The 27,388-nt window shown below is 42.4% G+C and overlaps 1 protein-coding gene across 6 annotated transcripts in view; it reads right to left on the bottom strand.

Annotated features, from left to right (window-relative positions):
- LOC132989349 (IQ motif and SEC7 domain-containing protein 1-like) overlaps positions 1-27,388 on the bottom strand; it is a 94,235-nt gene that overhangs the window by 37,374 nt on the left and 29,473 nt on the right. Inside the window, exon 1 of one of the 6 annotated variants that reach the window (XM_061056927.1) lies at positions 15,533-15,812. The exons of 3 other annotated variants lie outside the window; for them this stretch is intronic. In XM_061056927.1, the coding sequence (XP_060912910.1) occupies positions 15,533-15,651 (119 nt within the window). In that variant the 5' untranslated portion in view covers positions 15,652-15,812. Of the gene's footprint in view, positions 1-4,075; positions 4,463-6,519; positions 8,165-15,532; positions 15,813-27,388 lie in introns of those variants that run through there. 2 more of the 6 variants (XM_061056929.1, XM_061056930.1) reach the window with 2 other exon arrangements.

Below are 27,388 nucleotides of genomic sequence, written 5' to 3'. Positions count from 1 at the left end.
TAAAGGTAATGTGACAAGGTGAAAAAGTCTGCGCTCCCATACAGTGCTGATGTCCCTGGGAGAGACACAGGAGTAAATTATTCAGTGGCGTGGACACTGACTGCAACTTAAGCATGGATCAGAAAAAGCCTGCGCATATAGGGAGCTTTTGAATCCAAATAAACCTCAGGACAAATGCATATCACGCTTGTTTTCTGGTCATAGGCACTGAAAAAAACCCACATTCATAATGATGCATCCCACTGTGGCTGCATGGCAGCAGCCTGAGGATACAGGTTGTTGGACTGTAAACCTATTTTCCACTGGATAAGCAAGGATGAGTACAGAAATACTATTTCAAACAGGTGGGCAGAAATATGCTGAATTAGCGATGAATGCCTATATTGCTCGGCTTAAGTTCATGGATCTGGTCACCCTCAAATACCATGATTTGAACTTTTCTATGAATTTCATCTGCTCAGAACCAAATCTGCAAGGAAAGAAAACTAGTCGTCTTTTCTGTTCCGGCTATAGCTGCATCTTAAGATGAACTGTAACAACCTCTATATGTTTCCTTCATGCTGACATTTCTAACCAGAAAACGGCTTCCATCCTAGACACGTCTAAGCTTTTCCACCCTGGAGAGTATTTTCTCTCTCACCACAGTGGAACTGCAAGTTCGCTTTGGCAGGTTGCTTCTTTTCCATTTTCCATTACATTACAGTTCCTTTAACCTCCTCCCCCCCACCCCCTCATTCCCCCCCCCCCCCAAAAAAAAGAGTTCACTTGTCATAAAGCCAGCGTAGCAAAGCAGGGATCCGACACAGGGGTCACAAACTCCTCTCACTAAATGTATAGTCATGAAAATTGGTATAATGTAGATTTAGGTTAAACTCTGCTGGAACCATTTACCTCTTATGAAGCAGTGCAGTCCTGGCAGGAGCTGTTTAACATCCCAGTTCATCCAAATGAGACTTGAGCTTCCACCTCTACTCTATCCCATAGATATCCACTATGGATAAAGAGGCACTAGCTCCACAACGACACACATTAAATAAGTAATGCACTCAGCCTACTCCCTTACACAGAACAGGAGTCAGATCAGATGTACACTGGTGTCTACGGTGTCACTGCTGCAGGATTCATGTCTCAGCCAGGAATCACCTCACTTAAGGTAACTATGGATAGGCTCACACATTTAACAGCTGAGCTTACCAATGACCAATTCTTGATGTTTGCCCGAATTGGCTAGAGAGGCGTGTTACTTTGGTGGTTAAAGTTTTGTTTTTTTAAAGTAACCCAATCTAGGTCTAAAGTTCTGGCACAAATATGACTAAGCCTAATGTTGAAATCCCACTGAGGAAAGATATTTTTGGATTTTATTGCCTGCATGATTTTGTTTTATCAGCATAACAAGGAAAAACCAAAACCATGGTTCCAATCAGGGAAGGCACTGAACATGTAGAAACAAGAAATAGAATAAATAGGTAATAACGTAATATCAAATAAGTCTTTCACATAGAAATAACTTGGAAATCATTTGATGGCATCCTGACGTGTACGAGTGATTGTTTACACTGTGCTCTGAACTCCTGTTGTTGCATATGTATCATGGGATGAGTGAGTACACTCTGATAGGAGAACAGACATAAAGGACAAATAACAGAACATCACAGACGAGCGTATAGTCATTGAACTGCATGCTGAAACTGCATTGGCCCAGATTTGCAAAAATACAATTTGCTTTTCAAGTAGAAGTTATCCTATTTTTGGGCAGAATACTTTATGTCACTTATTAAAAAGATATGACAGGATGTGTGGTGGTTGTGAACTTAAACAGCTTGATATTAGGGCTCATTAATTGTCAGTCATTGGGCGAGTGGAGCTGAGTCTATTGATCTCAGTGCCCTGCAGACTCAATCTTATTTGGTATCAATCACAGTAATGGGATGAGAGAGAGAAGGGGGCCGTCTTTGGAATATACAGTAGCCCAATTTTTTCTCAAAGGCCAAAATAACAGCAAACCTTCCTAAAGCTTTAAACCACTCAGTTCACATAAACCTCCTTAACCTGCATTCCTGGTTCAATCTGTGTAAGGGCAAACATGAACTGAGGTAAAGGAATGGGTTTCAAAAGAAGAATACACAGATTGGTGATAATGTCAATTATTAAAAATTAAAAAATTGTTTTCATCAGTTTTACCAACTCAAAGATTTTTTGGTTACAGCCTTTCCTTTAAAGGTTTACATTAAGAAAATAGCAATAAAACTTCTTATAAACATATTTACCTTTTCACTCAAGAACATTTGATCTTTTTAAGATTTTATGTTGGTTTTAACAATGTTTTAAAATGATCTCTGTGTCCTGTTGCTAGTTGATGTATTTGTGTATTTATGTATTTAAATGTTCTTTATATCTGAGTCTATGTGCCTCTGTTGTTTCTACATTTCCCCTGGGGTACGATAAAGTGACGTTGAAGTTCAAGCATGTTTGGGAGGAAAACCAAACTTTATTTTGCAGTGCCTTCGATTAGAAATCAAATAAATCCAATCTATGAACATTAACACCCTGATGGGCCAACCCAGATAAAAAATTATCTATAACACAAACAACTATGAAAGAATACAAAAAAGTTCAGAGATCAAATGTTGGAATCATATTAAATGGATGCCCTGCATGTTTGGAAAGCAGTGCATTCCCTTGCAGGCTATGAATGATTATAGGTTGAAAGTAAAACATTGGTATATAAATCACTTTCATTAATGTAAATGGAATATAAAGCAGAAGAAAGAAAAGAAAGAGGAGGGGATTTAAACAGCCTCTTTCATCAAAGAGAGTTTTTACATATTCACGCTCCAGGAGTTCAACACCTATAAGGGCCTTAATTAAGAGAATATATTCAACAGTTTCTCTTAAAACATTTTAATAGTGATTATTACTGAAACTTACTTGACATTAAGTTTTCTTGTAGCCTATAAATCGTTATTTCTCAGCAAGCGAGCAGTGTTTGACCACGCTCCTCTCTAGAAGGGGTTGTGGCTCTGGCTTTCTCGCTCCATGCCCTGTTGTTTACAGTGAGGAGGCAGTCTCAGAGAGCAGAACAAGCACCTAGCTGTGGGAGTGTCACCCACCAGGGGGAGGGGTTACTTCCCTTTGTGATGTCATGAAGGAACCTCTCCTAACGGCCTGTTTGAGCACACATTTTCTAAAAAGTGAAGCAGGCAAAAGATGATAATTGGAGGGTTTGTAGACAGGCTAAGGACACATATTAGTGTAAGAACAACATGGTAAAGTGTATTTTGCATAATATGTGACCTTTAATGTTTTGGGATTTGATGTTGATGTTTAAAAGTTTGTTTAATGATGGTTAAATAATTGCACCCCAATATTTTTGTGTAGTTTTTCCTTTGCATGTTGTATTAAAAAAATATTATGATAAAGACGTGTTTCACCTACCATACATGACCTCACCTACCATCATAGTGCATATCAGCCTATTAATGTGCAAATCTATTTATATGGGTGTGGCCCCTATTTCCACCCCACAAAAAAATCACCTGAAGAAGACCATATGGCCGGAACTTTGTGATTAAATAAAAGTTTTTTGTGAAATTAATGATGATCTTCTTTTTTTCCTTGCTGCTTTCTCTGGATGGCCCTGCACCTACATGATGTCCATGTAACCAGCCTTTTTCAGTGCTAATCTTCAGGTTCCTGCGCTTTTACAGAAATAGATTTGTATCTTATATGTCAGAGGACATTTGTGCTGTTCACTTCTATGGTAGAACAAAGTTATGTGATAATACAGCTTAAGAGAAGAAAAGAATTGCCAGATTATTCTTAAGTCTTCATAATCAAAGACATGTCCTTGATAAGTAGGCTGCTCTGAAAGACCTTGAAAATGTCTTTGCTATTCACTTTCTGCCCTTTTTTTCAGCTGTGATAATATATTTCCGTGGTTCTGCGAAGGAAACCACCAGGCTGGGGCATATAGACAGGAATGTTATTTGATCAGAAATATCTGCTGCGGTCAGTCGAAAAGGCAACCACCACTTACACTGCAGGCCACTCTGGGCTCCGCCAGACGCTCTCCTACCTTATAGTTCGGCTGGAAATGCAGTACTTCCACATCGCATTCCATACAGCAGTGACATCACCGGAGGCTTCGGACATGCCAGAAAAAAATGCACATGGCACCTACAGTAGAGGAAGTTTCAACGAAGTCAAAAAAAAAGAAAAGAAATGCAGCGACTCTCCTTAAAAGAGTACAGTCTGTGCTCACTCCCTGCTTGACCACAAATTACACCCCACATCCTTCACTTTCCAGAGCAAAGCCGCAGAGAAGTTCATTCTTTTCGCTGCTAAAAGTGACTTAGTCTGTGCCTTTTCCTGAAGTTCTCCCAGCCCTGGTGTATGTTGGGCTCAGAGTTGCTGCTCTAGCAGGCTGCCTTGATGACCAAGTAAGGTAAAGGCTGCGTACATATAGCAGAAGAAAATCATCCCTCTTCTTAACAAAAGCTCTCCACCCACAATGCTCTGTCTCCTCTCCGCTGACACCCCCTTCATTTGTCCTTTGCAATCACTCACTTTTCTGCTGCTCCCCAATGGTGATGGGCCGGGCCTGTGTTTTTTAAGATTGTGTGTTTATGTGGAAGTAAGAGAGAGATAGAGAGAGATAGATGGAGAGATAGAAAGACCATGAGAAAGCTTTCAGTGTGTATGGTAATACTTGGGCTCGTGTCCAACAATCACACTGGTCTCAATGGGAAGGCCACGCAGGAGGGAGGGTAAACCCCAGTTCAGCAGCTGGGAGAGGCTGTTTTGAGTTACGACACTGCCTGACCTCGCTTGAACAACACAGTCTCAGTCCTGGACACAATCTGACTATGTTACACTGAAGGCTAAGCAATGTAATGAGTTACACCCAATGACCGGGATGTTCCAGTAACTCAGCGGGTTTAGACTCATAATGGGTTATTCACGATGTTTGGAAAAAATCAACAATATTCCTGAATAGTCCTGAAGACCACTGACTCACACACGGAGATCAGCCTTTAAGCACAGCTGGAGGGGGGTTCCCCTGCATCCTACGTCCAAAGCAGAGCTGCCAGCTTAAATCAGTGATGCATTATTAATGTATCACGGACATACTGTATCCTCACCTTCAGAATACTAATAATCATGACAAACGGTGCGTTTAGATAGGTGAAAGAAATTAGCGTACAGAGGTGTGACAGAAAAGCAGGTGTTTCTGAATCTCACAGAGTCTGGATCAGTGCCATCACACCGCAGCGGGCTTCTGATTCAGACATCGAACATCTGCACGAAGGAAACCTCTGCAGACATCGAGAATATCGTTGCAAAGAGAGAAAACTGGACCGAAAAAATTGCAGAATCTGTCTGCGCACTCTGCAACACCTGGGATTTATTTACATGAAATGACATGACTTGAAGACGCGCGATCATTCGAAGCACAAACTGCAGCCTGACGTGGGATTAAAGAGCATTTTGACATTTGGAAGATCGAGCTGAAAGTGAAGTAAACGACCACCCACGATCCCATCCATGTCTGTCTTTTCTTTAGCTCCTCAGCGCATAGTGGCTGTTTCGTGCAAACGACAGAACTGTGCATCTCAATTTGAGGCTTGTAAATGTATGGAATGTGGAGCGTCTCATATGCGTGTGTGTATGTGTGTCGTGATAAAAAAACATGAGAGCTGTTTCCTTTTAATGTCTCCACAGAGCAGCAGGGGGATGGGGTGAGTAATTCATACAGTGTGGGAGAAGAGTGTGCACCTTTTTAACATACCTGGAAGCTGTGAAAAAAACATACTTCAGTGATAAAACCTCTGATCTGGCATTCAAAGACAGGAAATTATTATTTTAAAGCTATTAGCCTCGTGCAACCTTTGATTGAACGCAGTGATTCTAACATTTTTTTTTAACCCAAAAGACATTAAATCAAAATAATGACACAGTTGACATGTTGTGGTGAAAGGAGAATCAATCCCCAAACACATTATAGAGTCATTAAAAATGGATTTCTTTGCTTCAGTACGGAGCTAAAGATGATGCAGTGGGTGAAAGGTGAATGAGGAGAGGTCCCAGTGGGACACGGGGGGATGAATGAATTCAGTGAGAGCCAGCTCCTCTCGTTCTCCGATGCAGTGCCAACGCTAAACAGACAACCGACACAAACAAGATCACTCCAAGCGCCAAGTTACTTAACCAAGTGCTTCTACAAAATCACAGTCGTAACCTGGTTCGCCCAGAGAAATCGATAACGGTTCAGCCTGAGTAATGTCTCCCTGAGTCAGCCTGTGTGTCAGCGTGCAGAGCAACAGTTTCTCTGTCAATAAGACGAGCTCGATCGAGTGCATTTACAGACTGTCTAAAACAAAACACTGATACTTTTACGGAGCTTTTCACACAGGAGGGCAACATCGACAAGCTTGCAGATCTGTGGTTACTGTGCAAAAACACGCAGCGCAAGAAATGATCCAAGCCAAACACTGCGAAAGCGGCCATTTTTAAACCTACCTTTTATAAAAGTTGTTGTGCGGGTGCAAACACAGCACATGCCAGTAATCCAGGCAAAACGCTTTGAACTTCCACATCCTCACTTCAGATGGTCAACAGGGTGAGATAGCCGCGTTGGATGCGAGAACATCAAAAGGCACCATGGCACCAAACGCACAGGACCCTGCTTATTTCAGCAACACAGACAGAGATGTTGAATCCGTCCTGAGTGGCTTTAAACGGCCCCAGAACAACCTCAGTCATCACTAACCGGTCCCTTAAGGAACTCTCTACGAGCTGGATCTGGACCCAGTACTACAGCCAAAGGATCCACATGCGAAAACAAGCTTGATATAGCTTCAGCTGTGCGCTTTAGCTCCTATCCAGGTCAGTCCGTCTGTCCTCTGTGCTGGTCTCTGAACACAGTGCGTCAGCCCGGGATCCTCTGAGACATCATGGCTATACAGCCGGAGCTCTGCACCGCTCCAGCAGGCACAGGTACAGGAATGTGTGGGAGCACAAATAAGAGGGGGAATCCTCCCGAACTCCCTCACTGAGGATCATCAACAGTCTCCTCTTCTGCCTCCTCCTCTATACCGTTGTCTCTCCTCCTCTGCTGCAACACCAAACTTTCTAACGAGACAAGGCAGCGTGGCTCCTTCCTTTGCCATCCCTCTCCTCCTTTTCTCCCCTCCTTCTCTCTCCTCCTCCTCCTATCTCTGTCCCCTTCTCCTTCTCCTCTCGTCTCCTCTCTGTCTCCCTCTCCCTCCTACAGCTGCTGCCATCCACACAGGACCTCCCAGAAATGTGCTGATTCTGGTTGCCGGGCAACACTACCGTACTACTGAAGCTTCAAACGGGAGCCCTGCAGTGTGGCCTGTGATTGGTCAGTTTTACAGCAAGGGAAGGTACTGCTGCAATCTTGTATGGCCACATGAGTTTACACACAAGCTCTGTTTAAATAAATATGAGCTTCGAGTGCTCTCACATTTTTTTTTCCGCGTCTCTTAAAGGGAAAGACATTTTTGCTTTATTTGACTCATCAAGATCAGGGAGGCGGAACTGAAAACACAATTGCTGCTAGATTGCTTGAGCAAATGTTCAGTTATGGTCAATGGAGTGATTCATGAAGTGGATTAAATTGTAAGCCTGAGAGATGAATGTTGCAATAGCAGAATAAATGTGGATGAAGTTGCATTTCTGTGGGAGCCAGTGTGTTAAAAATGGATCAAAGAAGTTTGTGTCTTCATTAGAAGTATGTGTGAATGTGCAGCAGTGATCAAGAGGGCTATAATAAGACTGAGACACCATAAAGAGTTGCTCTCTTTTTTCTTGCCAGAGGGTTTTTTTTTTTTGTTCTTTGCATTTAAACACAAGCACAGTGCTGTTCTTTTTCTCTGCCTGAGATGGAGTGCCATGCTGCAGTGCCACCCGGTCCTCCTGACAGTCATGGGAAAGGGGTGTGGAGGGGCCTCTCATCAATATTCAGCCACTGTCAGCGTCCTCACACACACAAACAAACAAACTGGAGAGATAACACACATTTCTGAAGACTAATACAGGGGCAAGTCCAAAAACAAACACACAAATAATGAAGATATTTTAATGTGTGTGAATATTTAACGAATATCAATTGAATTTCTGTTGTTAGATCTGTTCTGTCTGTTCAGCGATCTCACGACTCTTTTCACACACACACTCACACTCACACACACACACACACACCTCCTGGCACAATATGGGCTTTCTCTGTTTTCCCAAGGCGATGCATAGGGTGACCAGAGCTGGACAAAGGCTATACTGAGAGCCTGTGAGAAGACGCAGATCGAGACACAGATCGAGGAATTAATTAATCTACACACCATTCCTCAGCCTTTTGTCACAATTCAAGTCTCCTTATTTACATACATGTCACAGAAAATGACCACACACTGATGGAGTCCTCTATCTGTGCTAGTTATCTTAATCTGCCCCAATTGAAACAGCCTTCAGTGGGTGAACAGCCCACATTCTCTCTACATACCAAGTGTGATTTTCTTCCTGTTATATTCTGCACTTGAACTTAAAATAGATTGTAATAGATGTTTATTGGCATATTGCCACAGCTACAGGACAGTGAGGGTACTTTAGAATATGTGTATGTTGCTCTAATAGTTGGCTTTATGAAATATAAAGACAGTGGGACAAATACATTAATTAAATTAAATTGTAGTCACACACATACACAAGGAGTATGCACGAAATAAAATGTTGGATTTTGAAGAATAAAAGGAGAATAAAACCACAGAAAATTCATGTTCTCTTAACCTTAGAAGATCTATTATTGCAATAGGTAATAGTGTAGCTAAAGGCACCAAATCACAGCTAGGTGAGTGGGATGTGATGCAAAATAATGTCTAAACATTTTCGCATCCCTCATAAAGGCCTTAAAAAACCCTTTAAAAAAATATTTTCAGCAACTTCAAAACACAATTTGTGATGATGCACCCACAATTTAAAAAAAATATATACAAAAACCTCTTTATCATGTTTACTTGGCTGTATGCACCTTTAAAATTGAATAAAAGTGAAAAATAACTACAGTTTGTTTGTATGTAACGTAGAGCCCTTGGGCTTACATTAAACACGTAGGCACACTCATCTTTCTACAGGACAAACTAATCTCTATATCGTGTTGTAAAAATGTCCATTTGTTTAACTTCAGCATCACCAACTTCCAAAGTTAGAAAGAATATTTCTGCACTAATCCATTATAGTGTACGAGTAGCAGAAGTTAAAAGCTTGGGGTCTGCACTTAAAGATATTTAAGCGAAAGCACATTAAGGCTGTGGCTCATCCTGATGATTAACTCATGTGGTTCAGACGTAGAACCCTTTTAGCTCTCCGTTTCTGATTCATGTGAAGTTTCCTCTGGTGGTGGATGTGGGGAGAACCCCCCGCTGTTTCTGTAAGCAGAACATACCAGAGTCTGTCAGAGGCAAAGAAGAGCAATTACTGCAGCACTAACTAAAACACAACACACATGGTTTAGATCCGAGCTCACATGATAGGATTTTATTTGTTTTTTGGAGGATGAAGAGCTGAGAGAGAATTTGCATTGCCTCTATCTACAGCTAAGTTTTGCTAGCTGTGTGTTTTACCATATGAAAGCAATGCAGGAAGTGCATCCCATGAGCAATTACAACCATGTTTTTTCATAGAAAAAGTAAGTTTAGAGTGAATGGAAAGGTTTGCTGGAAAAAATGGAACATACATACTTTATTGATTAAAATCTACTGGAACTTTGAGCAACATTTATACAAGAGTTTTGTTGCTCTTTTCCACTTTGTGATCCTTTATAACATTTAAAGACAAAGTAAGTGGCTTTCTGTAGAGGTCAGACTCAAGGTCGATCACTAAACAAATGTCACAAAAAGCTTACAAAGCATGTAAGCATGTGCAAAATGTAAAGCCAGGAAGTTGACAGATTTTTCATTCCTTCCTGATTTTAAACAATCCCCATTTGACTTCTGGAGGATCAATCAAAAAAAAATGCACACAGTTTCAGGGTTCAAAACACAATAAAGACAGACAATTATATCTGCTCAGCCATCAATCCTGATAAATGGCTTCATGTTAAAAGCAGTGTCACAGGCTCTTATTGTCTCCTGTTTGCTGCTGCGTGATCCTGCAGTGCACTGATGAAGGCTGATAGTTCAGTGCAGTTACTGTGCAGAGGCCCCTCATCTCCCTGTGACTGACCCAGTCAATCACTGATAAGCTGCTCTGAGCAGGAGATATGCAGTCTACAATAGAAAATCCTCAGGTCAACGATACATGAGAAAGGGATAAAAAAATATATATAATAAGGAGGGTCTGAATGAAAAGTGGTGTTCATAAAATGGAGAAACGGTGCAGTGTTGGAATTTTGGGAGCATGGATTTTAAAAGGACATAAAGACATGAAAGAAGGTAAAAATGGCGGCATCATTTTTACATGTGCAACCTGCATGACTGGGCCTGTCCTCGGCCCTAACCCTGATTCTTTATCCCCCTTACAAGGCCTTTCTGTCAAATGTATCCATTCAAGAAGGACTCAAAGAACATAGATGGAGATAGCATAAGATAAATAACAATTAAATATCCTGGAATTAAATAATAGCACAAAATAAAAGGCATATTGCACTCAAATGTCCAGATAGATTCATCATAATAACTGGGATTCACATTTTAAAGAGGAGCCTGAGCTCATGAATTTCTGTGTGAAGGACTGTCTGTCTGAAAGGATGTGTTAGAAAAGTTTGCCCCCTGGTGGCAGGCTGTAGTCGCTTCCATGCATTCAAAGGTAACAAGCCAATGAGCTGATGTGATGGGGGGGGGGGGGTGATGAGGAGCCGGACAGAGACACTGATTCACTGAGAGAACATCAACAAAATACAACGTGGGAATGATTTCATTCATCATAGATCTGAGAAGAAATAACAAATATATGGCACTAATGGGAGAAAACAAACATCTAATGGGGAGCTTGAACATTTTGACACAACAATGATATGAAGTTGCAGATCAGTGAACTTGATTTCATTTTAACCCTCCATAATGTGTCACAGTTATGTTTTATCTCCTAACTGGGATTAAAAACACGATTCTTGGAGTCAGTATGGACTGGGTGAGAGGGAGGGCTGGAGGCTCAATCATATCTTACAAGCATGTTATTTTATACGCAGCAGATGATATCAGTTCATATCAATGTTGCATGAAAGTTAAAGCACAGTTTGCATGAGCAGAAGCTCTTGCGTCACACAGATTGTACAGTACACATGTTCAGCCTGCGGTCGGGAAGAATCCCTGCACAAGACATGTGGAGATGGGGGGAAAAGGACAGACCTTAAGTATGGCGGAGGAGGATGAGGAGGAAAGAAATCCATAATAAGAGCAGACTCTCTCCTCCAGCTTTTGGCTTTAAATTAAAGCAGAAAGCACAGGCACAGAAAAGTGAAGGAAAAGAGAAAAAAAATTGGAAGAAAATCCTCTTTAGCTGGTTGGAGGTGGTCCCAACACCCTCAGTACCAGCTATTCTGAAGGCCTTACATAAACTGATGAAGGGCAACATAGCTGAGGAAGAGCCCTGAGGGAACAAACACGCATACATGTCCAACTCTGAAGGCTGTATATGACCAAAAAGGGGCTACTGTAATAAGCAGCAACAATTAGCCTTATTTAGAACTCAGCAATTATGATATAGGCTAAAAAATCCCTGATAGGATTAGCAGGTCTTGACGAAAGCAAAATAAATGTCTGAGTCATGAGAGGGAGAAACAAGTATATAAAGAACATACTGTTTATGAGTCAGTCTGTGTGCGGAAACAGCCTATAGCATATATGCAGCATCTTCTTTCAAACAGCGAACACAACACCATGGAAAAAGAATCAATACGCAAGAGGAAATGCTCAGTGATATCTCTGTGTTGTGCTTCTTATATAACATTGTTGCTGATAAACATATCCTCATATCTGCTTTTATTTTTGCCAGAGGAACAAAATGTTCTGGAGATGCGTCCTCTTTTTCTGATGCACCCATCTCTTTCTCGGCTGCTGTCGCCCCTGACGTTGCTATTGGCAAAGGCAGGGGCTTATTATCGGCTGTTTCAAACCACTGACTACTACTCCCTCGAGGAAACTTCGACTCACTGCGATGTGCCCCTAAGAGCCCAGCAGCGTTGGTTTGATAATCCTCATGCAGGGCTGGCACAGGCTGCAGACTCAGCCAATGAAAACTCTGCGCCAGCCTTACAGATGTCCAGCTGCTGATGTTTTTTTGAGTGTGTGTGCAAATGACCAAGTGAGCGACTGAGCCATGATTGTGCTATTCTACCATATGCTGAATTTGGCTGCTTCAGCATACTGAAGGTACAGTAGGCTGCTTGGCTTGACTGATTGATCACGGGCTGGAGCTTTCGCAATGCCTCAAACACAGCAGTTCTTGACCCTTCTAATGTCCGCTCTCTTCATGATATTTTGAGTCTAATGTTCACAACTGTGGTCAGAACATTATTGATTAAGTAGAAGAGTAAAGGTTAAAGTTTAGATTTCCTAGTTTCCGTTAAATCCACTAAGACAGGATCAAAGCGTTAATCAATATATAAACCACACTGTCGTCGGCATAATGACCAAACTATTACTGTTGGTGCTTTAATGGCTATAATCATGTCCACTATACAGAATGATGACTGTAGTCAATAAAGGCAGCGAACAGCCATTGCAGCAATCAGACAAGTGAAATATCATTATGATGGTTATACAGGCAGGCTTGTGCATACAGCATGTATCGTTGCTGCCAGCTCACTGCCAGCTCTAAGGCTATACGACCTGACAGCCCGCTCTGTGCAACACATTGTATGCAGTTGTTGTCTCGTGCATCCTACAGCTGCTGTCTCTAGTGCATCCAGAGCTACGCTGGCAGTTATCTGTGTGCGCTCTCTCAGTCAGCAGACCCAGCACACTCTGCTGTCAAAGACTCCACAGTGGAGGAATCTGCCGTCACAGCCTCACAGCTCTGGTGACGCACTCCGTTTTTCATCAGTGCTGGCGTCACTCGGACAGGGGCATCGCATTAACAATCTTTCATAATAATGGGAAGTGGGCATTTTTCTGCTGTAGTTGCTTTTATGGCACGAATGCCCTCTGAGAATGTGTGACATTATGTCAATGACGGATAAAGCTCATTGATGTTTATTACGTTGCCTTTGAAATGGTATGCATTCAGTGTGCTGGGTACAGTAATGTGTTTAGGAATGCACAGACATAATCCAGGTACACAAATCTAACCTGCTAGAAGCCCACAGTCATGGACAATAGGATTACTAAGACTTTCAGTTTTTAATCGCCACATAAATCAAGTTCTGACATCATACACATTTGCATATTATTAGAAGGTTACTCTTCTTTTTGCTTGCACAAGTGATGTTAACAACTACCAAGCTGGCTAGCAATATCCATGTCTAAAAACTGGGGACAGAACAAAGTCAAGGGTTGAGAATTTAAGCAATAACATTATGATTTATTTGCAATGTTATACCGAAAATAACATGCAGTGTGAACGTACAGCATCTCTTCTTCCTGTGGGATCCAGCTGAACAGTTCTTTGCACCACTAAACTGTTTGACAATCACTTTTGTACAGTAAATTCCTCGCCAAATGGCTTCACACATGGCAGATTACTTCTTGTCTTTTTCCAACTTGCCTGTGCATGCAAAGAATGCAGCTTCATGGCATAAACACTTTTGTTTCTCTGTGTCAAACTGAAAAAGAAAAATGCATTTCTTGTCCTATATTAGGCGTACTCTACCCAGGGCAACCTCTGTCTCCCTGCGGGCCAGAGTAGTGAAGTGTAGTATCCTAAAAGGCCAAGAAAGCCGTCGGCTGAGATCAGGATATCTTCCTTTTGGGCTCCAAGTGTTTAAGACACAGCATTTAAATTCCAGTGGGAGTGAGGCCTGGCAGCCATGATGAGATGACATTTACAACAGAACAGACTCATCCCACTCCAGCTCCTCATTAAGGGAGAATTGGACTCAGTGTGACAGACAGTCAAACCAAAACATTAGTGTCAATCAGCAGAACAACTACTCTGTCTCCAAACAACAACCATGAATGTCTCTCAAAGTCATCGATTTGCAGCACACTTTCACTGCGCCCTCAGCTCAGTCATGTGACTCTATGTGGTCAAACCTCTTTTTCTTTCGTGGCCCAGTGCTGTAAAGAAAAAGGGAGGAAAGAAATCAGCCACTATCTCTGAACCACAGGCAGACGGGAATGTTTAATCTGCACTTATGCAACTAAAAACAGAGAGAAGCATGTAATTAAATTATACTCACACATTCACTGCAGGAACATGAGAATCTGATGCATGTGTTCCTACTTAATGTGTGCTGAGTATGAAAACAAGACAGAGATTTAAGCCATGAAAAGCAGGGGCAGATTGTCTGTGAAGGACTCAGCGGGTACCCGTGAAGGTCTCATATTCATTAAGATGACTGATCCCCATGTATGGCATTAGATCACGACATGACAGGGTAATTCAGCTCAACGTTATGCACCAGCTGGTAAGAACATGCGTGAAAAAATTCAAGTGGTTACACTTACAGGGTTGTAAAGAAATGAGAGGGTCCAAAGGGACCGCACACTACACAAACTTTGATGTGCCTCTGCAGAGAAACTAGGCAGAAGAACGCTTATTCAGCTAAATACTGGAGGTGATAAGAACTAGGAGAGAGTAGCAGGACATACCAAAAAAAATAAAAAATTCAAACCCTAACCTGACTCCCAAATGAGACACAGTTTAATATATCTTTAACCTTTATCTCAGCAGAACAGACACATGATTTACTAGAGGTTCAAGAAGTCTTCCACACACCATCTCTAGGACTCATCGCCATCCCAAAAATAACAGCTCGGACTAAGCCGCATTCTACTCACACACACATACACGTACGCACCCTGGCAATGCCGCGCGCGCACACACACACACACACAATTGTACAAATCCCACACGGGAACACATTCACACCCAAAAATGCGGGGCAGAAGCTGCAAGGAACTCGTGCATCCAGCGAGAGCTGTCACAGCATCTTCCAGAAATGAGTCATTTCTCTCAGCATCCTGAGGGTCTGAAACCGTTGCTCACATGACTCTGTTGTGGTATTAGTCCCAATGGTGGACTCAGAGAAATACTCAGCTATCACCACTCTGCGTGAGGACACATGGTTTTCTTATCAATCCAGGTGACAATTTGGCACCTCATTCACACAAAAAACAAACACATGTTCCAGCTGGCTGCCCCTCCCCAGGAGAGAGGTTGTTTACTAAGAGCACAGAGAGGGTACACGAGAGGACACAGCAAGGTCTGGATGCCATAAGTGACTCAGCAGAGACACCGGAGAGGTAGACACACCGTGTTTTCCAACATCCACCCACACAACCGCTGTCTCCATGAATGGGAGCCCCACCACTGGCGTCCTAGTAGGACTACAATTCACGCTAAACATGCTACTCACATGTCGTAGAGCCGGTAGCCCATGGCAGAGCCGGGTCTGCTGGCGTGGGACCCGGGGTCTCGCGTTCTCCTGGGGTCCGTGCTGCTCACCACGGCGCGCCACACGCTCGGCTTGTCCATCCTGTTTGCTGGTCAATGTGGACTCAATGGTGGTGGGGATGGCGTGCGCACACGGGGGCTCACTCACATTCACTCTCTCTCCTCTCTCTCTCTCTCTCTCTCTCTCTCTCCCAGTCACAAACACGGGCTGCCAGAGAGCAGTGTGAGTGATGTAACGAGGAGCGTCCAAGAGGCTGGCGGCTGCTGGGGAGGCGGGGGGGGGGGGGGGGCACAGGAGATGCAGAGGGAGGAGGAGGCAGGAGGAGGGAGGAGCAGGAGGAACAGGGCTAGGGGGGGGGGTCATAGAGCCTAGAAGCTAAATAAGCTGTAGCACTGATGAGAAGACTCTGTTTAAAGCATGATGGGTGATTCTTTTCAGGTGCCCGTGCACAGGAGGATGCATCTCCTCAATACAAAGCATCCAAGAGTGGAGCAACAAGGAGGTTTTTAAAGCCTCTCATGAACACTGAGAATCATTTGCGAGTGATTCTCTCCACCCTCTTATCTGCTCTGAGTAGTACAGTCCTCAGCAGTGCCACATGATTGGCTCCTTGGTCTCCATAGAAACAGGAGGATGTGTCAGAGGTAGGGCTCATTATCATGCCTTCTCCCCTCCCTCCCATTTTGTTTTCCCTTGCTCTCTCTCTCCTTCTCTCTTTTCCTATTTCACTTCTTCTCACATACTCCCCCCCCACCCTTCCTCTCCATCTTTCTCTCTCTTCTGGAATCAATGCACATTTCTCAGGAGTGTCTTTTAAAACAGATGGGACTTTCCAGTCTAATGAGGGATGGTGCAAACAGGTAAGATGTTGCTGTAGGTCTGGTTCAAGCAGTCTGTATATAAAAAACAAAGGGAAACACTGCAGAGCTGAGGCTGATATTAGATGAAAGCACAGGAAAATACCAGAAATAATAAGGGAAAGAAAAAACATTCTGTAGAGGACTTGTAGTACAGTTCTGGACTTAAGATTTTGTTAGAAACACAAAGTCAGAAAGAGAAGAGGCTTGCACTGATATTGCATCATGTACAAGTGATAAAAAAAAGAGAAAGAAACGTGTTAAATATTAAGCTGAAATAGGGCAACATTACTGGAGATGTAACGTTAATTCAGGCACATAAAAGGAAGACTGTGTTAAAATTTGGCCTCTTTCAGCAAAAAAATTCCTGCGCCGCTATTACTGTAGGAAACATATGGCACCGTTGTTGACACCTTCACCAGGTAATAAGGGAGGCAGTCGGCAGGGTGTCTATGGAGACAAGCTCTCATCAGGACCTAATAAAGCCACACACACACACACACACACACACACACACACACACACACACACACACACACAGTAGACAGTCACACAAACACACAAATACTGTACACACACAAACACACAGTAGACTAGTTGGACACACACACACAGGATATAGACAGACACACATACACAGTTGATTATACACACACACACACACACACACACACACACACACAGACACACACAGACACACACACACAGACACACACACACACACACACAGTTGGCTATATACAGGAACCCTGGGCTGAGGCTCACACAGTCTCGAGGGGAGGATGTGTTTCATCCCGTGTAGACTCAATGGCACACAGCGCGTCAACGTATCAAGTGTTGAACAGCAGGATGAAAGGCTCTGTCAGACCTTGTTTTTTTTTGTTAATGAACTTGTGTCGTGGCTAATTGTGTGTGTGCATCATGTGACGCTAATTGAACTGGCTTTGTAACATGTACCTTCTAATTATCAAGCCCATGTGCTGCGCTCTCCAAATTTGGTTCTCCTTCCCTGTGACTCAGTTGGTGGAGTCAGTCGTCTCTCAACCGGAAGGTCGGGGGGTTCGATCCCCAGCTCCTGCAGCAACATGTCCGATGTGTCCGTGGGCAAGACACTTAACCCCAAGTTGCTCCCGCTGCTTTGTCAGTGGCGTATTAATGTGTAGGAATGGGATACTTCAGATGGTCACTTGACATAGCAGCTTCTACCATAAGCGCTAAACAAGCTCAAGTCCTTTTACCATTTAAAATAATATAAATTTGATCAATGTTTTTAAGTTTAATACTCTGTGATCTCAAGTTCTTTTTAACACTATGGATTCCTGAAAATCGCAGCCTTTGAATAACAGACGTTTGCACTAAAACACCAGGTGAATTGTCATGCTGTCAGGACTAGTGAGTTTTATCTACAACAGCCCTATATCGTGATTAGCACATTTTCCTCAAGGGGCTCGTGCACGGTTCTACCAAATCTTCTTCTTCTACTGTAGACCAATTTCTGTCCTTTATTCGCTGTGTGGGTCTGTAAACATACTTGTGTATGAATGTTGAAAGGTTATGGGGGGAGGGGCTCTGACAGGGTGCAGCGGTGAGCAAGTGTGTGTCTCTGAACTGCACAGCGTTAGTAGTCGGGGCACACACACAGACAGGAGGAGCAGAGCTGTGGGCAAGACGCTCTATCAAATTGACAAATAACCTTAAATTCATGGTTTGAGGAGCAGAACGCATTTCAACACAAAAGCTCTAAAGCCTGCACACAAAACATACACTGACGTACAGAAGCACCAACACAATTACAAGCCCTGGAGTTAATGCTTTAAGTGCCATTTTGTTTTTCTGACACAGCATGGCCCTACACATAACAAGACATGCTGCGTGTGGCCTTTATGATGTACAAATATTGCACACGTTGGTCCTCTGGTGCCACCTTCCCGCTGTCCTCTGTCACCATATGGCCCCTTTTTTTTTTAAATCCAGCTGGCCTCCGTGTTTGATGTGAGCTGCTGGACTAAACTAGAAGCAGGATTCTGCACGAGTGTTTGCAGAAGGCTTCCAATAAACACTTTCATAAATGATATGCACACAAGAAAAACATGCATGAACACACACTGTAGAAGACTTTACTGTAAGAGGTAAATGCAGTCCTTATGTACTGATGCACAAAAAGTTTACTCATCTACATATTACATCAGCATTTGAAACAATATAAGTCGTAAGTTTTTGTAGAAATTGGAAATTAAAGTCGACCTATACCTTGTTGTGGATTAACACTTCTGCTTTGGTTGATGGGAGGGCAAAGGCCTTTAAAAAGTATTATTGGAAAATACGGCCCTAAATGGAGGAGGATGACTGATGAGCAGAAATCTTCATTTAGCTTTTATGAATAATAAATAAAGCACCTTAATGTAATAGAAAATAATAATAATACATCTACTGTCAGAACTGGAGCTGGCTGAGATTGACCATTCTTACACAAAAGCTTGTACAATCATAAAATCAGTAAAAGGATCATCAGCTATACTTGTGGTAATTGATTCAAGAGGTTTTCGAAGCAAATGAATCAACATTTTATTTTCTTGACTCTCACCATTTTAAATGTTTTATAATACTAAACTGATTGCTTTGCAGGATGTTTTTTTCCCGCAACAACTTTTGAGGACTGCCAGTAATATGCTCTCTAGTAACCTAAGATATTCATAGGAAACATAAATAGCCGATTAATAAATATTGAAAAGAATCCTCAAATGCAGCAGCACGGTTATTCTGACACTGAGAAGAGAAAGAAAAACCTTCAGATCAGCTCAACTGGAAGCGAAAAATCAAAGTCTTTCCTGACATGGCTGCTTTCTAGCTGAACAGGCTGTCAGTCTCTGCTGAGTTGTCTTTGCAGATATAAAGACGGATAACTGCGATAAACAAGTGCTGCAGGTCACAAAACAGCACATCCTGTACACTCAAACTACTCAAAGACTGATGCAGCACTTCACTCCCATCAAAGTGCATTCTGGTTTTCTCTTCCTGGCCTCTTTGGGTCCTACCTATCCTTTAACAACAGAAACGGTGTGTTCTCTCCGTTGTGTTTTTTTTTTTAATGTGTCTGCACAATAGATCGGACAAACATTGCTGGTGGAACTGTGTGTGCCAAACAGTAGGAAGCATTACGTTAACCCCCAGAGGAGCAGCTCTGCAGGGATGCCGTCTCCTCTACTTCAGCCCACTTCAAACACATCAGAGAGAGAGAGAGAGAGAGAGAGAGAGAGAGAAGAGAGGCACTTAGATCTACCGACCACAAGATGGCAGTGCTTCACCTCGTCTGCATGAATGACGGCAGCCTGACGTGATCGATGCCATTACTGATGATGAGAAATGATTCCCCGCAGGAGGTTTATTGTTAGTCCACAGACCAACTGAGGAAAAGCACACGTTGAATGCTTAATTAAGCCACTTTAATCAAACATACTATGTGGATTTAATACATTATTCAGAAAGAAACATGTCACTGAATCTGAAGAAATCATGTGAATACGTGCTGTCTGTCACATATCCAAGCCAATGTTATCTTTGCCATTTCAGCTGTGATGTGTTTAGTTTTCTGATACAATTCCGCAGAAAAAACTGTTTGCTAAGCACTCAAGTTGTTCTTAACAGCTGGAAAAACGGAGCTCCCCCTGGGCCACTGACCTCTCCACCCATTGCTTTAGATGAGGGGGTTTATTCTTTCTCGCTGTTTTTCCGTGTAATAAACGAGCACAAAGTCTCTGCAGCTCTCTGGCAGAGGGCACAGCGCTGTGCGAAGGCTCCTCCTGTCACTGACTTGGCCTCCAGCCTGAGAGCATCGGCGGCAGAAGACAGACGAGCTTTTCATCGCAGGCCAAACAAAGAGCTGTCTCTCTCTGCCGCCGACTGAGAAGTTCAGACTGAGCCGTTTCTTGACCCCCACAGGCCTCACACTTCATGATCCGCAGGTGTCGGTAATACTGATGGGTGGCAATGGATGCACTCAGACACACACCTGATGTCTGCAGATAATCAGACCTTTTGGCTGAGTCAGAGTAAATACTAGATGATATTCCACCACAGAAAAGTCCTGCTGTTAAATGAGTATCAGAAACAGGGGCTCTGCTTGTCAACAGGCAAGGCAGGCAACTGCTTTGGGGCCCCAGACCAGTGAGGGGCCCCAAAGCAGCAGCCTCAAGTGTGCAAATTTAGCAATGACGGTAGGAAACCTCCCTAAGGGGGGGCTGTCCGACAGCACTCATTCTTGTTGCCCTGCTGAACGTGAACGTTGATTTTCTCCTATAGGGCCCCAACAAGCTCTAGAATCACCACTGAACAGAAAAGTATATGTATTGTTATGCCGAAAAAAGCTTCCATGTGTCTAATACATACAACAGAATTAGATTCTTAAAACTGATGTAAAAGTCAGCATGTTACCTGTATTATATTGAATATCGAGATAGATAGTGCCACTCAGTATATAGGAGTTTCGATTGAGACATTCTGACATTAAAGGAAGAGTGTGTGACTTTTTGATCCAGTAGATGTCGCCCTTGAGCACCAGCATGAAACCAAAACAAACTGCTGTTTGGAGACACCTCCGCCACACTGAATCCTCCGCTCTCCTACAGCGCCACACCTCCAACCCCTCTCCCCTCGCGTTTGCACAAAGTAAGTTATCAAAGTGGAACGCACCGTAATTAAGCACTACGCCCAAGCGGTCTTGAGCTGCATTGTTGTGTTTGCGGGCTAACGGTAGCGCTCTTTAGTTTGCGCGTAGCTTCACAGTGTATGTGGATTTACACAGAATGATTTGAAAACGCTTCCGCGACATTCAAATAAGCAGTGAGAAAAGTATGTTATTCTTCTTTTCTAGTCCCTCAATCAAACAGCTTTCATACTCAAGGGGACGAGTCGGCCGGCTGTGCATGCAAACACGATGTAAATACAGCTCAGACAACACCACAGACAGCTGGACTCGTGAGTCACCCTCATATAGACAGTAATGACTCAGAGATATTTACAGAGGATATACTGGATTTCTGCTATATTTATGTGTAAAATGTTGCACATTCTTCCTTTAATCAAGCTGAATTATGAAGTAGAACATATTAGAAATAGTCTAATAACTGTACTTTACTATAGTACTGCCTATAGTTGGATAAGTATCCATAAAACTATACATACTCATTATTATTATTCATGATACCTCTGTATCCTACGTGTTTATTATCACTGTTTTAATGTGTATTTTAGCCAACTTCCGTTGCCATGACTACCTCTATCAGGGGTTACAGAATGTCTTCAGATTCAAGATCTATCACCTTGTCTTATCACTCATTTAAAGTAGAGTAAATATTTCTATTTTTAAACATCATAGTATATTTACAGTGTATTTATTTTCTGATACTAAACTTGTTTTTTTGCTAAGCTTCTGTAACACCTTGATTGTAGTTTGGGATCAACAGAGTAAATCCATCCCTCCATGCTGTTAATAATAATAAATGCATTCAATTTATTCATTCTCTTTATTATCCCCCTTGACTGATGTGTTAAAGAGGTGTGTAGATATCTTCTGAAATACTGCACGTAAATCTTAAATCAGCAGCCAAAGAGAGAAAGTTGATTTCATGTTTATTTTGCCATCAATATATAATGTCACACAAACAGGCACAAAGTCAGCCCAGACCTCCCTGATCGGGCCGAGCTGTTTTTGCATGTCTCATTCATGCTTGATACAGACCCTTTTCATTCTCACAGACTAATCCCTCTTTCATCTGCACTTTCTGCAGGAGATTTCACCCATCCAGCAGCGGCGGCATCTTGATTATGTCTTCTCGCATATACACAGACAAAATCCCTGAAAAAGCAGCTGCGATCAAGTGATCATGCTGCTCTCCAATCTTATTTTCTGGAGGAATAGTCTTTGCTCCTTTACCTCCTCCCTGTAAGCCCCCCCCCCCCCCCCCCCCCCCCCCCCCCCCCCCCCCATTGCAAACGCCTCCAATCAGACTGGGAGATGGATCTAAAGCGCCCAGTGGCCCTCTGCCTGATATTACTTTGGCATGGAGGAGCTGATGAAAAGATAAGCTACGCGAGGGAGAATTTCTAATCTCTGCCTATATCTACTTCAGCAGGGAAAGTGACAATGGGTGTTAGAATGCAGCCATAACACTACTCAAACAAAAGATATTGTGATGTGTTTTTTAGGAGCTTGAGGTGCATTGGTTAGATTGGCTGATTTTTCATCACCCAAAAGCCTCAAAAATCACACTGTTGTCAGGCATGGTTTTGTCACAGTGGACACCTGGGTGTCTTTCCATTACTGCAGCATGCAGGGACACATTTATTCCAGACACAATGCACGTTACACCAACTCCTCCTGTCTTTCTGAAGAGCAGCACAAAAACACACATTTCCTGTTATCAAGCTGCTATTTGATTCTTTTCCATCAGCTGACAATATATACAAACATAAGTGCACCATGTCTTTAGCAAAGACCATATTAGCTGGATATTAACTGCTAGCTGGATGTTTGCCCAATGGATGATGGCATTATGTGTTAAAAGGACATCGTGTTTATTAAGACGTGATACCAACTCAAGGAAATCTTGTACCTCCACACAGATTAACGGCTTCCGTCTATCAATGAGAGTTAAGCAGTAAATTGTCAAATGTGAGAACTTGGAACTTGGACCATTATTAGTGTCTCCCTCTAAAACTGCCTGAAATGTGGCCCAGCTGTAAGTGGTTAGAAAGTTAACTTACCCATCAGATATCGTCATTTATCAACAACCCCTTAAATCAATCAGTGTCATGAAAATGATCACCTGCAGTGATATTCAACGTATCAGAATTAAGTGTGTTTCCACCAATAAGATGATCTCTTTTTTTAAATGTGTTAGGGAAATACAGTACATCACATAGGCCAAAACACAGATATTGATACTGGCTTTAGGATGTCAATGATTAAAAGGCATTGGAACATTTGTACAGTGATCATTAAAATTGTCTGGAAAATTCATCACCTGCCAGTCATTAATGATCGATCGACGAAGTGTTTCACTACTCAAAGCTCCTGTGATGAGTTTTTCAAGTTGAGTGTTGGAACAGACTGAAAAGAATAACGATGCCTCTATACAACACACACTAACAAGACCATTAGGGACAAGAAGGATTATTGCTTTACGGTTATTTCTAATTCCTGAAATCACTGCTACACGGTCAGACAAGATGATAACAAGCTGCGGAAACAGCATTTTCATTCCCCAGCAATAATTCTCAATGAGTGATATGTTTAATGTTAAAAGAAAGTCTGACAAGGTTTTTTTTGTCATTAATCCTGACTCACACAGTAGAGGACATCATGAGCAAAGATAGAAGAGGTACCACTTTGTCAACAGGGGGCGCCAAAAACAACATGGACCAAATGTTCCTTATAGGAGCTTTTGAAGTTCTAGCAATTTTGAATAAAAAAATATAAAACATTGTGTAGTTGTTGTTGATAGTATGAAGTCAGAATTACTGGAAAAAAAATGTGCAAATAAAAATGAGAAAAGTTAGTGTTTTAATATGTGTGAAAAATGGTGTAATATGCAAACATCCCTTTAAGTCTCTGCAGAGTATTTCAATAGCACAGGGACTCAAAGAACACATGAACGACTGTGACTACTCTGACAACTGAACACTGGCCAGACTTTTTTTTTACATTCTGTTGTGATCCTTGAAACCGTTTTATGTGCGACGTGGCTGTCTGAATGCAAAACAACGCAGGCAAGTAACAAAACAGCAACACATTTAAACACACACTCTCAGGCTCCTCTTCCTTGGCCAAAGGATCAACAGCAAAAAGGCACAAAGAGAGACACACATTTCTCCTTTCGTTAACTTAAGAGTTAAAGAATCTTATCATAGGCCACATGGCTGCATGCACTCCAGAATCAAAAGTGTGTGTTTTCCAATTGATGGGGCTCCACAGCGCAGCACGGAGCCTGTAATTAACTCTGAGAGAATGCGATGACGAAACAGAAGCTGCAAACTTCAAAAGACAAACCGGGAGCTTTTTCCCAGGAGTTCAAAGACATCATGGAAGTGGGCACTCGGTTTCATGGGGCTGTTAAATCATTGTGCAGTTGTGATTTCCATCTGCTGGAATCAAACTTTACAATACTAACAGCAGTAAATAAAAAAGAGCTCCCAATAAAGAAAGAATTCATTCAGCTGGGTGGGTTTTATAGGAGGCGGAAGGCACTTTCATTACCGCCTTTTTGAAACCGACAGCAACTCTGGAACACAGAAACCGCTCCTTCATTTAGCCAGGACTGTTAGCTGCCACGTGCGATAAATGTTTACTATGTCGTTAAGGCCTTTTTCCAAATGACCTCAGATACAGCCAAGGCCTTACAGAGAGGTGTGTGTGTATGGGAGTGGGCAGGGGGGGCTTCAGCAGAGGGGAACACAAAATGACATACAATGCAGGGCTCATGCACCCATTTGGTAATATTTCTCAATTTCTTCTGCATATGACACTCATGCCGCATTCACCCCCGTGGCTACATCACAGCAGCCTCCAGCTATCAGCTGTTCCAGGCAATCATGCCAGGAGAAGGGGGGGGGGGGGGGGGGGGCTGTGATCAGGCCATTCCCGAGGATCAATAGTCTCTGCAGGGGTATTCTTAGAGGGGCCTGCAGATAATCACAGGTTCTGTTCGGAAATAGTCATTCCCTATAATGAACACCATTAAGCACCTGAATTATTTAGACCTGAAAATGGAGCTCCTGGTTCAGATCAGCTCAAACAGCCGTATACGCCAAATCACAACCAAGAACACAAATAAACGGAGCAGCTCTACAACCTTCTGGTGATCCAGCGGGAGCTTGAAAGAGGGATGTAAATGTTTGCAGAAAGTTTTACACCTCGACATGACCGCCCAACCTTCCCCTAAGCCTGCTAAAGACCCTGATTTGATCTGTCCGTCAAAGCGGACGTCATTCATTAATCGAACAGGAAAAAAAAGGCGCTGCTAAGACAAACAGATTCAGAAAGGGGGGAAAGGATACAGAGAAGCAGATGTTGTTTCTTTGATAAATGGATTCTGACAGAGAACCTTTTTTGAGAAGACAGGATCAAAAGAGAGGGGAGTAGGAGCAGGAGAGCATCTTCGGTATTTAAAAGCCTTCATTCAGCCTTGAGCTGGGCTTTGTGGCTGCACAGAAGTCTTATAGCTCCGGACAGGACTGAACTAGACTGCAGCTGCAGGCGATGAATACACCAGCTACTGCACATGCTAAAACCTCTGATCAGTTCACATCAGAAGTATCTTTTCCCCCCTGTTGATGGCGTCATCTGTATTCATACGTCAGATCTGATCACGTAATTTTTTTTTTTAACTCTGCAGCATTTGTGCCATTTCCTTTCAAGTAACAGCCACATGCCTTAAGATAAATTCAGATTCTTCTCTCTTCGGTAGACCGTACAGAGCAATTATCCCATCTCACAATAATCTATAATCCTGCATCCTCATTGGTGGGGCTGAATGCTCCACTTTTACTTTCTTAACCCCACATAAAACACACTTCCTGATTTTAACTCGCACTTCGAGAACTTTGCACACCACAGTCATGGGAAGATAACACACGTTGGGGAAAAGCAGCAGAAACCAACACAACACATTACAATAGAAACTAGCCACAACAATGCAGACATTTTGACTCAGTAGGCTTCCTTTTATGATGGACCCACACAGCAGTATGGGAGGAGGAAATTAAAAAAAAAAGAAATAGAGAAGCTCACAATCTTCATAATCAGTTGTATACTGACGTCAGGCAGCTGGGTAATTTTAAAGCCAAGCTTACACTGGACATTAGAGTCCCTGCAACCCGTTAAAGATATAATAATTCTGTGTAATTCTTGTGTTTCAGTCTCCCCTAATATTGAACAAGTATCTAAGAGCCTAAGAACAACTGAGTGATTATGTAGCCTGGGCGATATTTGAAAAGGACGACATTTTAGAGTTGAAAAAACCCCTAATAAAGATCACAGCTTATCGCCGCCAACTTTAAAGTTAGACAAAGGACCCACGAAGTGTAAAAAGTTGCAAAAGAACTTTACAAAAAGAGTACACTTAAAACAGCTGAGTAACAGTAACACATCCCTCCTCTCTGCGCTATCAAGGCTGAAGACTTTTTCCTCATTCTTTTTCAGAATGAGTCACAAAAGAATACATTGAATGCATGTTTTTAAAGTGTTTAGCTGATCAATGAAACATCAAACCATATTGTTTCTGTATGTACAGCCCTTAATAAAGTTGCTCTTTGGGAGCTAAACAGTGTGTGGATCTTTCTCTTTTTTTCTGCAGTGTATACTTGTTTTGTCCTGCACCTGTGTGAAGTCTGCTTGGATGTGCGCCGAGTCTTTTTTTTAACGGTATTTCAGAGGAAATTTTGTAAATGCGTCCTGATGGTTCAGCCAATGAAAAGCAAAGATTGATAATATAAAGGAAGAAATAGACTATACTCACGCTTTAGTGCTGTCGCCAAGTTCAAATTGAGTTTAATAATGCCCATTCAGATTGCAGCAAATCAAGGAGCCATTTTCGCCTTACTTTTATTGTCAGTTCAGCCATCTCTGTAGTTAAAGGCAACTATTTAAGTATCCAATTTATTATTCATGTCTTAAAGAAAACCCCACCTCTTTCATTTAATGTATTTCCATTTCAGTGTTTTAACATTTCGCTCTTTTATGCTTGGCGTTTCATTTTTACTGTGATTTCCTCTCCTCTGCTGCAGGCTCTACATGCTCAGGTTTACTGCTGCTGCTGCTGCTGCTGCTGATTGAAGCAGCCAGCAGGGTGGACAAGTCAGGAATGGAAAGACATTAAACACCTTCAGAAACATGTTCGTTGATTGGATGCTGGTGACTCTGATAGAGGTCAGGTAATCTAAAACCTCTGTTCTGGTTCAGATA

This window comes from Labrus mixtus, chromosome 15 (assembly GCF_963584025.1).
Source record: "Labrus mixtus chromosome 15, fLabMix1.1, whole genome shotgun sequence".
NCBI classification, from domain to species: domain Eukaryota; kingdom Metazoa; phylum Chordata; class Actinopteri; order Labriformes; family Labridae; genus Labrus; species Labrus mixtus.
Note: the sequence above shows the minus strand (reverse complement) of the source record. Positions and strands in the feature narration are given on the sequence as shown.